General features: G+C 37.1%; 1 protein-coding gene across 8 annotated transcripts in view; it reads right to left on the reverse strand.

Annotated features, from left to right (window-relative positions):
• Window positions 1–15,990, reverse strand: part of Pam (peptidylglycine alpha-amidating monooxygenase) — a 192,280-nt gene that overhangs the window by 74,391 nt on the left and 101,899 nt on the right. For all 8 annotated transcript variants that reach the window (XM_045132249.1, XM_045132247.1, XM_045132246.1 and 5 more), the window contains exons 7-11: window positions 15,467–15,515; window positions 13,779–13,846; window positions 12,617–12,697; window positions 12,093–12,169; window positions 11,439–11,542 (exon numbers count right to left, since the gene is read on the reverse strand). In XM_045132249.1, the coding sequence (XP_044988184.1) occupies window positions 11,439–11,542; window positions 12,093–12,169; window positions 12,617–12,697; window positions 13,779–13,846; window positions 15,467–15,515 (379 nt within the window). The remainder of the gene's footprint in view (window positions 1–11,438; window positions 11,543–12,092; window positions 12,170–12,616; window positions 12,698–13,778; window positions 13,847–15,466; window positions 15,516–15,990) is intronic.

The following is a 15,990-nucleotide window of genomic DNA, read 5'->3' on the forward strand; positions in this document are numbered from 1 at the left end:
TGGAAGGGAATACTTCAAAGTCTAACAAGCTATGGCTTCCAACCCAAGCTATTCTACCCAGCAAAAGTAACCCTCATAACAGATGGTGAAAGAAAAATTTTTCATGGAAAAAACTCAACTTTATGATTATTATGAACACAAGGCCAAACATACAGAGAATACTGGAGGGAATACTCCACACAGAACAGTCAAACAACCTGTCCTAAGAGCCAATAAGAAAATCACAATAACAAAAACAAATCAGACTCAAAACAGTGCATAACACAAGAAAGCACCAAACCCCATAAATACCTCATCATGACAGGGATTAATTCAAACCTCACAGTAATAGCCTTAAATATTAATGCTTTTAATTCACCCATCAAAAGGCACAGGCTATCAGGATGGATTAAAAAAAAAAAACTGGACCCTTCTATTTGCTATTTTTAAGAAACCTACCTCACCACTAAAGATAGACACATCCTCAGGGTGAAAGGTTGGGAAATGATATTCCAAGCAAATGGAAATAAAAAAAAAGTGGGTATTGCTATAGTAATATCCAATAAAATAGACTTTAAACCAAAAGTTATCAGAAAGGACAAAGAAGGCCACTTCCTACTTATCAAGGGAATGATCCAACAGGAGCACATAACAATCATAAATATTTATGTGCCAAACACAGGGGTACCACAGTGTATAAAACAAAATTTACTTATCAACAAAACAGAAATAAACACCAATACCATCATAGTTGGAGACTTCAATACTCCACTATAATTAGTAGGCAGATCATCTAGGAAATAATAGAGTTCAACAGCAACATAGATCCACTAGACCTAATGGATTTCTACAGAACTTTCCACCCCAACTCTACAGAATACACATTTTTCTCAGAAACCTATGGACCCTTCTCCAAAACTGACCATATAGGAGGCCATAAATCATGCCTTCAGGGCTGGAGAGATGGCTTAGCGGTTAAGCGCTTGCCTGTGAAGCCTAAGGACCCCGGTTCGAGGCTTGGTTCCCCAGGTCCCACGTTAGCCAGATGCACAAGGGGGCGCACGCGTCTGGAGTTCGTTTGCAGAGGCTGGAAGCCCTGGCGCGCCCATTCTCTCTCTCCCTCTATCTGTCTTTCTCTCTGTGTCTGTCGCTCTCAAATAAATAAATAAAAAATTAAAAAAAAATCATGCCTTCATAAAGTCAGGAAAATTTAAGTAACTTCCTGTATCATGTCAGATCCTAATGCTTTAAAGCTAGAAATTAACAACAAGAGGCACATCAAGAACTCCACCACCTCCTGGAGACTAAACAACATGTGTTTACACAATGAGTGGGAGTGGGTCGTTGAAGAAATCAAAAGTAAATTGTAAAATTCCTAGAATTTAGTGATAATGAAAACACAACCTACCAAAATCTATGGGACACAATGAAGGCAGTCGTTAGGGGAAAATTCATAGCCCTAAATGCCTTCATTACAAAGACAGAGAGATCCCAAATCAATAACCCAACTATCTACCTGAAGGTGCTGGAAAAACAAGAAGAATCCAACCCAAATATCTCCAGATGGAAAGAAACAATCAGGATTAGAGTAGAAATTAATCAAATGGAAACTAAGAAAATTATTTTAAAAACTTATGAATGAAGAACTGGGTCTTTGAGAAAATAAACAAGATTGACAAACCCCTGGCCAAATTGATCAAGCCAAAAAAGAGAAGTCTCAAATTAACAAAATCAGAAATAAAAATGAAGAGATCACAACAGACATCAATGAAATTGGAAGAATCATCAGGACATACTTCCAAAACCTCTAATCCACAAAATTAAATAATCTGGAAGAAATGGATGAATTCCTAGACACATGCAACCTACCCAAATTGAACTCAGAGGAGATTAATCACCTAAACAAACCTATCACATCCACAGAGATTGAAAAGATAATCAGAGACCTCACCAAACAGAAAAGTCCAGGACTACAAGGCTTCTCAGCTGAATTCTATCAAACCTTCATAGAAGAACTCAAGCCAATTTTTCTCAATCTTTCTACATAACCAGAGACCATGGAATCCTCCCCAACTCGTTTTAGGAAGCTAATATCACCCTAGTACCAAAAACAGACAGAGATGCAACAAAGAAAGAAAACTATAGTCCTATATCCCTAGTGACCTTAGATGCAAAGATCCTGAACAAAATCCTTGCAAACCGAATTCAACAACACACAAAAACATTATCCTTCTTAATCAAGTAGGCTTTATCCCAGGGATGCAGGGATGGTTTAACATATGGAAATCAGTCAATGTAATATAACAAATTAATAAACTGAACCATAAGAAACACATGATCATCTCAATTGATGCAGAGAAGTCCTTTAACAAAATACAACACCACTTTATGATGGAAACAATAGTCATGGAGGGTTTATATCTCAACACAATAAAGGCTATATATAAAGCTCCTAAAGACCAAATAATAATTAATTGGGAAAACCTCAAGGAGTTCTCACTGAGACTGGGAACAAGACAGGGGCACCCACTCTGGCCACTGCTCTTCAACATAGTACTAGAAGTACTAGCCCAAGCAATAAGACAGGAGAAAGAAATAAAAGGGATTCAAATTGGAAATGAAGATGTCAAGTTAGAGGTCAAAACTTCTAAAGGTGATAAATTTCTTTAGCAAAGTGGCAGGATACAAAATCAATGTACAAAAATCAGTAGGCTTTCTATATGCACAGGACAAATATATGAAGAAAGAAATCAGTGAGGCTGCCCCATTTTCAATAGCAACAAAACATTAAATACCTTGGAATAACACTAACCAAAGATGTGAAAGATCACTATAATGAAAACATAAAAGCACTCAAGCAAGAAATAGAGGAGGTCTTGTGAAGATGGAAAGACCTCCTATGCTCCTAGATAGGTAGAATTAATATTGTGAAAATGGCAATTCTACCAAAAGCTGTATACAGATATAATGAAATACCAATAAAAATACCACATCATTCTTCACAGAGACAGACCACATGATCTCAAAATTCATATGGAATGGCAGAAGGCCTTGGATATCCAAACATATCCTCAGGAAACAAACAAACAAACCCCTCTGCAGCCTCTGGTGGTATCACCATACCTGATCTAAAGCTATAATACAAAGCCACAGTGACAAAAGATGGTACTGGAATACAAACAGAAACATATACCAGATCACTCTAAGTGAACTCACACAATCGCAGAAAGACAACTGTCACATGATCTTATCTGCAGTTCCTAACCTGGATCAGCCCAAGTTGCTGACATAACTGGATAGCAACTTGAAGCTTGGACAATATGGAGGGTAGGGCTGGGGGGAAGGGAAAGGATGTGTGTTGGGGGGGGCACAAAACTGAACCCAAATTAAACTGGTACCATAGGATCCTCTATCCTGGAAGTCAGGCTAGAAGGTGGAACCTTCAAGAGGACTTTAAAGGGAGCATCTGAATCAAAGATCCCTGTAGAGGGTGAGTTGAATCCTAACCTCAAATTTGTCCTGTTTCTCCCTCTTCTCTCTCTTTTCCTTTTTTCTTTGTGCTGGCCTATAATTCCCTGTAGTCTACATCCACAGTGAGCTGTTGATCAGAAAGACCTACTAGGTCTCCCAAAACTAACAATGCAGAGTTCTGTCACAGCACTTGATTACCCACCAGATGTTAATGGTAAGACCCCACTGCTGAAGACACCAAATGCTGTTGGCATGGACCACATGCAGACCTGGTTGGAATCTTGAGGACACCTAGTCCCTAGCCCATTAGCCAATCTAGTGCTGGAAGGCACTACATGAGCTTCTGGGGGCAAAGTGGCCAACATTTGTCCAAGAAACTCAAAGTCTAAGTGACTCAGAAGCAAATAACCTGACGTGACGCCCACACAATTGCAGTAGTAGCACACAGCCATGGTGGGTAACTAACTGCTCTTGAATTGGCTAACAGATCTGCTTAGTGGAAAGGACACCATATCTGGAACTGGGAAACAAGTCAAAATGGTATCCAGGTAATGATTCTCCTTTCCATTGTCAAGTTTTCACTAACCTTAGACCAAGGGATGGTGCACACCCTTTTAATTCTCTTTAAATCAATAATGGATATCCCAATAACTGGTGCTGACTTCATTCTCTTTTGGAGAATCTGAGTCTCCTTTTCAGATGGGAACTGGTCCCAAGGAGATAAATGACCCAGTGTACTCTACCCCAGCCCCAGCTGAAACCACAGAGGAACTGGGGAAATGAGCTAGAGAGCTGCTTTCTCAGTGAATCTGATATCAGCACAAGGGTGAAGGAGATAGACACTGAGGACACTCACCACCTACCAAACCAGACATCCAGAGGCTCCTGAGTGTCCATCACTGAAGTAAAATGTTCCCAGCATGGCTCAGAGAATTTTGCGGATGTTGGGACATTCTGTACAGAGAAATTGCCTCTCCTCCTCTCATAATGCATGGCCCACAATCCCCAAGCTGTTGACCCAGTGAGGAAGGCCTCTTCAGTAAAACGGCAGGGAGGAGGGAAAGGATGGTACCAACATGTGTTGTTTACATACAAAATAGTCCGTACCTACTGGGGATTTGAGAGCCAACTAATAACACTGAATTTCAAATTAATCAATCGGTATATCTAGCTAATATATTCCCTCCAAATGTAATTTTAGTGTCTCCAAACTTTATACATGTTTACTTGAAGGATTTCTTTTAGTATACAACTGAAAAGAAACTGTTCTAATGCATAGAGTCAATTACAATTGAGTAGAATGTAATCCTTCTGGGAACAAGAACCTAAACTGTGCAATGTGTGTCAAAAGGAATTGTCAACAGATACGACAGTCCTGAAAGAAATTTAATTATGCTATCACCACCAAATCAGTGACAGGCAAGTTTTCCTTTGAAAAGAAAACTGTGGAGAATGATTAATAGTTATAGAGCAGAAGTTGAAATAATGAAGTGGTATAAACTGAGACAATTTTACACTAATATTGGACACAAAGATTGAAATTACCATTTTGGAAGTTGTAAACAAGTAAAGTAAAAGATAATATGTTTAAAAATTCAATTAAGTAATTATATTTAAATTTTTTTAAATTTTAATTTTGTGTGCGTTTGTGAATGTGGTGTGTGTGTGTGTGTGTGTGTGTGTGTGTGTATGCTCACAAGTTTGTGGATGTATATATATTCGGAGGTCAGAGGTAGAACATGCATGTTTTCTTCAATGGCTCTCCACCTTATTCATTGAGACAGGGTTTCTAACTGAACCTAGAGATCACTGGTCCATTAGACTAGCTAGCCAGTAAGTGTCCAGGTTTACCTTCCTCTCTTCCCTGTGCTGAAATTATAGGCACATATCATGATTAGCATTTGTGTGTGTTCTGGGGATCTAAGCTTAGGTTCTCATGCTTATGTGGAAAGTACTTTTATAAACTACACCCTCTTCCTAACACTAGTTAAGTATTTCTAAAGGATATTTTGTTCTTTATAATATTCTCAAGGATAATCAATTTGATAAAAGCTAAGTCACAATGTAGCAACTTGAAATGTGATTTATCTCATCATGTGTTAAATTAGCTGAAGAAAATTATATATTTATATATAATATATTATATGTGTATATCCACATATATCTTCAAATATTTAGTCATACAGAATATATTTTATAGACACATTCATTTTATAGATACATAAATTAGTTCATCTTTAAATATGTGCAATTTTGTGAGCGATCCTAATCAGTTCTCCAATATGATTTATTTGAGGTACTCATTCTAATTACAAAATTTAGTGTATCAAATAATTTAGGAATCTTAACTACTACAAGGAAAACTTCATTGACAGATCTGAATAAAGTGAGTCATACTTAATTCTTTGCCATCTATAATTGGACTTGTAGTCAAGGTAACTCTGAACTCCTATCTGACAGGGAAATTCTAATGTGCTCAAAATGTTAAGATTCAAATCTCCCTTGGAGCAGCATCACCGTTTGATGGTTTTCTTCCATAATCATTCATTTTTCCCTTCACACTAAAATATAATGATATTTTAAACTTGCGTCTATATTCCTAAGAGAGGATTTTGTCACAAAACCCTTATTTTGCATGAAGGTCCACCCATGCAAGTCAGCTGCTAATCTGAATAGTCATTAATGTAAAAAAGTAGTGGTTTGGGAAGACTGTATTCACACATCTGTCTGGATTTACTGAATGGCTCTTGAAACATTCCCCAGTGCCACTGTGATTCTTAAAAATGGTGACTGCTGGCATCACCAGAATCCCAACAGTACAGCATGGCACTTTTGTCATGACAAGGGGTGCATGTGATGGCTCCTTCTTACATTGGCATCCTTAATATTAGCATCTTTACATCTGACATAGTAAAGTGAGCTTGAAAAGTATAAAGCCTCAAGAAATGACTGTTCAGGGATGGATAGATAGTTTAGCAGTTAGAGTGCTTGCCTGCAAAGCCAAAGCACCCAGTTTAAATTTTCTAGGAACCATTTAAGCCAGATGCTCAAGGTGGCAAATGCACCTGGAATTTGTTTGTAGTGGCTAGAGGCCCTGACATACCCATCCCCTCTCCTCTTTTTTTTTTTTCTCTATCCCTCTCCTCCTCTTTCTCTCTCAAATGAATAAAAAAGGAAATAAGTGTTGAATCAAGAATGAATAATATTGCTTAGTAAATGTCTAGGACTTACTATGTTTTAATATGTTGGCCTTGGCCTATCATACTACCAAAATATTAATTACGTCAAATATACTTTATGTGACATTTCTGAAAATATGTTTACCAAGCTCTCTCTCTCTTGAGATATAATAATCATCTGTCTAGTTTCCATGGGGCTTTCAACAAAAATAATATATGTTAGAAAAATACATTGTAGATATTTAAGAGAGTACTCTGTATTTTGAAATATATAGTTTTGGAAATGTGAACTTTTGAATGTGAAGCTTAGGTTGTAGAGTGTGACACTGCATGAAGTGATTGGTGGTCTCACCTCCAACCTGGTGTCTTATAAGCAATAGAAGCTGGCCTGAACAATAAAGCTACTGATTTGGAAAAGACATGTGAAAACATAAAAGACATTATTTTATAACTTTTATTTTTCAAACACTTTCATGGTGCTTATAGGCCTTGCAGATTAAGTAATAATTACTCATATAACTTTATCTTTGCAAATACTGTACTTTAGAATGCTGTTTAATGGGATGGCATGAAAGTGAAAGGGAGAGTAGACTACTTGGGGAGAGACTTGAAGAGCAAGGAGGGGAACCAGAGAATGTAATGGGAGGAATGCACGTGATGAAAGTGTATTACATACACAACGCAAATGGCATAATTGAAATTCTGTATTTTGTATAATTTATGCTAATAGAATAAAAGTTAAAATGTTGATTAAAATGCTGTTGAGAATCTGTCAATGTTTTTGAGACATTGACATATTGTCTTATGCTTATATTCCATGAACTGACTCATTTAGAATAAAAAATATGATGAGAAAATTGGGCAAATCAGTAAATGATACCTACATACTGCAAAGAATTAATTTGAAATTTTAGCCTATCAATTTTTAGGATGACTAGCTGACTTAATTATCTTAATTGGCTGACTGAGCTGAATTCTATTTTTTATTTAAACTTGACTAAACATTTGAAATAAATTTATATAAATGTCATATTGGATGTAAAATACATAATGAAGTCAGGCATAAAATATTGCTTCTTCACAGATTAATTAGCACAAAGTTAGTAAATACTGTAGTTTAATACCTTTTTCATGAGATATATTATTTGCTATTTTAAAGAAATACAAATAAATGAACATAAAATTTTACTGTTAAGTATATTATCTAGTCTTAAATCCACCTATATAAAACATATTTTAATATTACTCTTTGATACATTACAACTACATTTACATTTTTAAAACAAGAATAATTTAGCATACCCATATCCTGTATTATCTATATCTTATATTTACTATTTTATTTGCAAGCAGAAAGACACAGAAAGAGAGAGAGAGAGAATACACCAGGGACTCCTGCCACTGCAAATTCCAGATGCATGGGCCACTCTGTATCTGGCTTTATGTGGGTACTGAGGAATTGAACCCAGGCCTTTAGGCTTTTCCAGCAAGTACCTAAACTGCTGAGCCATTTCTTCATTCCCATATCTATTATACCTATCACTTTTTATGATGAGGTATATTAAATTTACTTTTATTTATTTGTTATACATACTCAACAATATGTACATTGTTGGGTATAGTTACCATTATGAAAAAGAAATCGAAAGCCATATAAGCCTATCTGCAACTTTGTGCTCTTTGACCAACACTTCCTTTTTTTCCCCTTTCTATTCATAGTCATAGCTTCTGGTAGCCATAATTCTAACTCTCTACTTCAACCTTTTTAGACCCCACCAATAAAAGTAAGATTGTGTGGTATTTGTCTTTCTATGCCTGACTTAATTTAGCTGGCATAAAGTCAGACCCATGTATCTTGTCACAAGGACAAGGTTTTCTGCCCTTTGTCTAAAAGGCTAATTAGTGCTGCATTGTTTAATATGCTATATTGTCCTTTATTCACTCATTCATTGATGGATATGTAGGTTCTTAAATCTACCTACTTTGTCTTAGGTTTAGCTTGGTTTTCTTTGGAGACAAGCACTTGTTATATAGTCAAACTAGGCTTTGAACTCTCTATGTAGCCCAGACTGGCCTCCACCGTGATATTCCTGTTTCAGCATATGGAGTGCTGTGAATCCAGGTGTGTGCCACAACTTTTGGATCTATTTGCCAATAGTAACACTTTGAAGTAAATCCCAGATGTGAGAAAATCGCTATCTATTTTTAAAAATTCTTTTTAATATTTAATCATGACTGGTCCACCTAAGCAAAATTTTGTCTGGTTCTAACATTGCCAGCTAACTAGACTTATGCTTGCCTTCTGCTTAAGAATCACTGAAGTTGAATAAACTTCATAGCAGACCAGTGTCAACATAGTTTTACAGTGAAACCTAATTTCCAGGTGGTTGAAGTAACAACAAAAAAAATGGTATAAAACTAGAAGTTGATAGTTCTTCTAGCATCTTACAGGATCTGCTGCTGGTCCTGGACCAGACTTGTACCTAAGTGCTTCAGGCTCTGAGCTCAGATATGTGTCCAGCGGGTGTGCAAGTTTGTGCATGTGTGTGAAATAAGGAGAGAGAGAGAGAGAGAGAGAGAGAGAGAGAGAGGGAGGGAGAGAGAGAGAGAGAGAGAGAAAGAGAAAGAGAATGTGAGAAGGGTTAGCAGTGGATCCTTCAATTTAATAATTTATTACTGTTTCTACTGGTTACAATCTCAATTGTGCTACCTCAGTACTCTAGGGAGGGCCTATTATTTTACAAAATACAGTAGTATTGTGGGTGACATCTTTCTGAAATTAAAAGAATGTTCAATCTTATAGGCACACAGGCATACCATTATAATAAGGAACGTTTTCATGATTAAATTTAGTCTAACTTGTCTTATGAGTTTATTGTTCTACTGAAAAAACATGCTTCTTAACTATAAATTGAATATTCAGCATATAAACTTACCCAATAACTTAATTTCCTATTATTCCTTTATAATTTATTTATATTACAAGATAGCATTTCCTTTAGCCCACATGAGAGGTACAAAGGGATAGATTAGTATCATGATATTAGAGTATTATATTAAAGCAAAATGCATACTCTGAAAAAGTAGAATTATTCTAGTTTCATGAAACTAAAAGAGGCCTCCAGGGACCACTCTGGCTTCTCCTCTGGCGCTATAACAAGTCATTAATTTCTATAGCTGAAATTACTTCATGGAGGAACCTCAGAAGATTGATTCTTGCCAAGGTTACAAGCCCCCTACCTCAAATAATAAAGGACCTTTAGGCAAAAACTCTAAATTTTCCACACTTAAACTTATAAGCCAATACACGAATTTCTTTGAAAGAGATTTTGTTAATTTTTTCTTTTTACTACTTTGTTTATTCATTGTGAAGTTTCAGAAAATAACCTAAAGATTTAAGTACCACACTGTGGCTCCGCATGAGCATGAACAGGCAGGAACTGATTTCTGTACTCTGGATGACCTTTCCTCAAGGACTACACTGCTCATTCCATCCTTACAAATGTAGTGATGTCTACATTGTCCAGCTTTTCTTTTTCCTTTCCTTTGAAAAATCGCCATTTCTGGTAACTCAATAATTACATTGTTTTTCTCAAGTCTCTTTTACAAATTTACTCAAAGGCAATCCTGATGGAAAGTTTCTTGCCTCATACAAATCACCGGCTCCTTCTCTTTGTTACATAAACATCCTTTCCAGGTGTCATCAATGATCTTCCCCTGCAAGCAGCACCACCGTCCTTCTGCTCCTTGCAGATGGCTAGTGGTGTCAGGAGAGTCCTCTCCAGTGCATGCAGTCCAGGTTTTCAGATATATAATTCCTATAACTAACTTCTCTCTGACGCAGACATGAGGACCTTCAAACTCCAGCTCGTGAGGGGCCTTGGTAAATATCTTAAAATCTAGTTTAACGTGGAAAGGAGGCTCCTTTTTTTTTAACTAATAAAAAGCACGAGACTGTCTTTCATGTTTGAAACCTTTCATCTTTTTATCTTTCTTAAGGGTTCCTAGCAGTTATTTTTAGATTTTTTTAATTTAATGCCATGAAATATTATTATTTCAAGGGGCTCAATGTTTTGAGCATTATGTATGTCCTTGCATCTTTCTTTTGGATCAGTGATATGCACAGTAATGTCATTTAATAGACAAACAACCAAAAATTAGAAAACATACATTACTGTGAACAGGCAGAAAGAATCATTTTTTGCATATATAGTTTGTACTAAGTGTAAATCTATGTCTGTTTAAATTTAAGCCCAGGGCAAAAGGACTCTCAAGAAAAGAAATTTTTACAATCATACTTCTTCATTAGGATGATTCCAAAGAAGTAATTAATATATAGTCTGTGGCAACTATAATATGCAGAGGTATGATATGGAAGGTCTTGATGAGGCAGGAAAAAATAAACCATGCAAAAATGAATACGTGATCTAGAGTTTATACAAGTCAATCAGTTTGGAATTGATAAATGGTTATAATTATTACTACAGTCAATGACAAGACAAAGTATATATAATTCATTCATAAAATATTCATTAAATTTTTTTTGTTTATTCTTATTTATTTGAGAGTGACAGACAGAGAGAAAGAGGCAGAGAAAGAGAGAGAGAGAATGGGCGCGCCAGGGCTTCCAGCCACTGCAAACAATCTCCAGACACATGCGACCCCTTGTGCATCTGGCTAAGGTGGGTCCTTGGGAATCGAGCCTCGAAGTAGGGTCCTTATGCTTCACAGGCAAGCACTTAACCGCTAAACCATGCCTTTAGCCCAAAATATTCATTTTCTTAAAAATAAGAAAATGCAGAATCTTACCCAATGTGAGTGGCTTCTGTCCTTCCCTCACCAGTGAACACACATCTTGCTGCCAGTATGTCACCAAAAGTAACATCCACAGGGTGCTCCACTGGGTAGAAAGCCTGCCCAGAAGACCAGTGCAACACTCATTAAAAATAACAGTAAAACCCAAAACCGCATGCTTGACTAATGTGAGACTAGATCACTGTGGATAGAGAGAATGAAGACAGACAGACAGACAGACACACACACACACACACACACACACGCACGCACACAACATAGACACACAAATAGCTACTGAATAAAGAGCTCTCTTTTCTTTAATCATCTCCACATTGATACAAATACTGGACTTTGAAATAAATGCTATCTTTATAGGCATTCCACAAAAAATCTGAATAAATGTACAACAAAAACAGGTGACTGAAACACTATGTGACAGGTGCTAAAGACTTCCAAAATACCGACATATCATTAGGAAAATTGACAGGTAAGCACCAGACACAAATTTATAAAGAGAGAAGCTTAAACATCTTAGGTGAATAGTGCATGTGCAAAAACAGAGCTTAGATATATAGTGCACATGGACTTGAAGGCTAATAGGTTCTAGGGAAATTAATAAGCATTTAAAAATTTCTTCGTCTTAAAATTCAATTAGATTCTACACACCTGTGGCAGCTGGGGGCTCTGGCGTCCAATCAGTGTCCACTGTCCATTTCTTACTCTATATCCACTCACTACCTTACCTTAAGAAACACAAATTGCAATCATTTAATATGATACTATATAAAAAATGAAGCTATATTTACTTTTTGTTTGTTTGTTTTCTTTTTTGAGGCAGCGTCTCCCTCTGGCTCAGGCTGACCTCGAATTAACTCTGTGGTCTCAAGGTGGCCTTGAAGTCTCAGTGATCCTCCTACCTCTGCCTCCTTGGTATTGAGATTAAAGGCATGGACTGCCATGCCCGGCTATGTTTACTTTTTAAGATACAAAATCTGAATATTTCCAGAACTCAAAATATTATACACGTTAATGAAATCCATATGATAAAATGGCATAAAAGTCTAAGGAAGTGTGTAAAATTATTTGACTGAGGCAGACTTCAGTTCAAGTATAATTTACATTTCCTATTTACAATACTAGGAAGAATCATGGTAAATATTTAGAATTCAGCAAGCAGTTAATGCTCTTACCTAAATGGTGAGTATGAACTCTATAGGCAAAGACATGCATGGGATACATTTTATAGTGGCACGAAATATCGGAGTTCACCACTGCAAGACATGGAAGCAGAGAAGTCAGTGTCAACTGGAAGTGACATTTGTCTTGTCTAAAAGCATACTTGGGATATTCTCAAGATGCAAGGCGCTGGTGTTTTCTTGCAAATTAAGCATATATTCCCTCAATCCTCAAGCAGTAAGCATTTGATCCATGTCACCCATTTCACTGAGATGGATTAAGAGTTTCACGTTCACATCTCATTTATGAATAAAATGATGGTGACCAAATTAAAATATCACATCAAAACACATCACAGCAGAGGCATAATTTGTTATATATTTTTAAAATTTATCCATTTGAAAAATCTTATTAAAGAAAAAGAATTATAAAAATGGATTTAAGCACCTCAAATTACTACATTTGCAGGTCCTGCTTAGAAGGACCATTTCATATACTTTTCCTTTCCTGTGTTCTAACATATGATAGCAATTCCATAAATATGCTATCACAAGAGGTAAGAAACAGTAACAAAGGAAACATGCAAACTATTAACTTTAAAGTATTCCCAGTCAAAATAAAGAAACAGTATGTAAAGTGACACTTTCATGAGAGGATCTTCAGAGGCACTGAAAAATAACATCACACCTATTCTCATAGCTTCTGTCAGTTAAGAGAACTGAATGCTAATGTTTCCAGTTTGTAAGTAGGGAAATTAGCTTATGTAAGTCTAAAGATGGAGTTGGTGCTGCATTTGCTGGTCTCTTGATTCTGAGCCGTTCTGTGCAGTAGTCTAACCCCTGCACCATGTTATGCACCTTATCTTCTGCATCTAGACAATGGATGATTGATTTTGTAAAGTACTTCAGACTTAGTCTTTAATTTATAAAACACACTACCTACTGATGGGCCTCTATTGTTAGCATCTCAATGAATAATGATGGAAAAACTACTAACTCATGGACAGAATAATTAGAAAATCAATTCTAAATCCAAGGACACTCCAGAACTACTTTAGTTTCTTAAACTGGGAATAAATACTGGTCAAAGGGTATAGGTTTATAAACATAGATTGTGTATCTGTTTATATGAATTAGTTGATGATGTCATGGCACATACTGTGAGGTCATTACTCACCTTTCTCACCCGCTGGTATAACAGTGTCAACAGACATCATAAGGTACATGCCAGCAATTAAAGGTTGTCTGAAAAAAATGAGAAAATAATAATAATCCATTTTTCTCAATTATGTGGCATGACCAAAATATTCTCTCAGGAAAGTAGAGTGTACACCTCAGCACACTGGTTTATGGTATTTGATTTTTGTATTTGCTAATTAAAATGTAACAAAATGGGAGAAGAGGTAGATAAGTTATGTGGCTATTTTTTTTTCTCAAAATGTACTTCAATTTTTTTATTTGAGTTTTTTGAATTTTTTGCTTTATTTTTATTTATTCATTTGAGAGTGACAGACAGAGAAAGAGGGAGGGAGGGAGGGAGAGGGGGAGAGAGAGACAGAGAGGGAGAGAGAGAGAGAATGGGCGCACCAGGGCCTCCAGCCACTGAGAACGACCTCCAGATGTGTTCACCCCCTTGTACATCTGGCTAACGTGGGTCCTGGGGAATCAAGCCTTGAACCAGGGTCCTTAGGCTTCACAGGCAAGGGCTTAACTGCTAAGCCATTTCTCCAGCCCTGCTTCAATTTTTGTTAAGGCAAACTGAAAATAGTTCCTGAACTAGCTGTTTATATTTGTCAACTTTTAGGCTAGTATATGTGGTTGTGGAGTCAAACACCAAGTGTAGGTGGTGTAAATGTTTTTTTTTTGTTTATGGTTTTTCTTTTGGATGTGACTAACATTTACATTTAAATCACACTAAGTACAACAGATCATCTTCCATAGTGTGGGTAGGTCTCATGGTTTCATTGAACCAGTTGATGGCCCTTAATTGACTGAGGTCCCTGAAAATGATGAATTTTTGCCTTCAGACTGCTTTTGGAACCAAGAATTTGTCAATCCTCCACAGAATTACTGGTTGTTCCTACAGATTTTGGACTTCTCAATCACCATAGAAAGAGAAGCCAACCCCTTAAAACCTTAACCATCCCAATTCCTCTTTGTTGCCTTCTCTCCCTCTCTAGTTATTTTATTTTATTCCTCCTTTTTCTTTCTCTTCTCCTTTTGTCTCCTCCCAATGCATGTAGCTCCCCCATTCCAACACAAGTTGGTTTGGAGAACAGGGACTAATACACGTGCCACAATTCTAAGCTGTAATGCTCAGGTCCTCGTCTAATCTTCTGCAGATGGAGTGTGGGCAGGGTAAGTATGGTGATTTATGTCTAAGACATAGGGTGTGGCAACTGTGATAACATGCAATTCTAAGGTTAGGTTACAAAAATACCTTGGTTCATGCCTTTCCTTCCTTCCCTCCCTCCTTCTTTTCTTTATTTTCTTTCTGCTTGTTTTCCATGTTGGAATCCAATTGCCATATTGTCACTTGCACTGTTTACAGGCCATATAGAAAAAAGGAATTAGAAACACCCCCAGCTACCAGGCAACAAAGAAGTGAGCCCTGGCACTCACTATGTGACTGGCAGTGGCTCTCATGGTTGAACTCAGTGCAAACTCCAGCGCATCCTCTGACTCAGGACCTTTCTACGATGCCTGGCCAGACTTCTCCCTCACAGTACACTGAGATAATGAATATTCTTAGCTCTGAGACAATAAATTTGGGTTAGTTTACATTCTAAAGCAGATAACCAAAACAGTGAATGTTCTCTCAGTCAATTCTCAATGATTTTGTCCAGGAAACTGGGGATTACTTACGGCACACGAGTGAGATGTAAGGACACACCAGAGCAGTCTTTGTGATTATCTGGAAACACACAAATGCATGGTAATTGTGAGAATTTTATAAATAAACAGAAGTACAACAAATGCTGAATGTTTACAACACGAGCTTAGACATCATGCAATGGTTACACAGTTCTCATGTTCACTCTTCCTTCATCATCACTGCCTCACAGCAGCAAAGATAAAAACTTCTGTTTCCCAGAGACTGATCCTTCTGGGCTTTCCTGCAGACACACTGGGTAGGGCACTAGTTCCCACAGCATGTGGATATTGATCCCTCTGCATCTTCCTTATCAGGAAACACTGGAAAAAGCTGGTGAACTGAAAGATCTGTTCCATGGGGACACCCAAACAACTAGGTTTACTTCTTTTCTCAAATGGAAGCAGCCAACCAATTGGATTCTGAAGGTCTTGTATCACAACTCCTAGAGTCTGCACATTCCAAAGATCTATGGGAACCACCTTGTTGGAATTCTAAGCCAGGCCTTACATCCACC

This window comes from Jaculus jaculus, chromosome 13 (genome assembly GCF_020740685.1).
Source record: "Jaculus jaculus isolate mJacJac1 chromosome 13, mJacJac1.mat.Y.cur, whole genome shotgun sequence".
Classification (NCBI taxonomy): Eukaryota; Metazoa; Chordata; class Mammalia; order Rodentia; family Dipodidae; genus Jaculus; species Jaculus jaculus.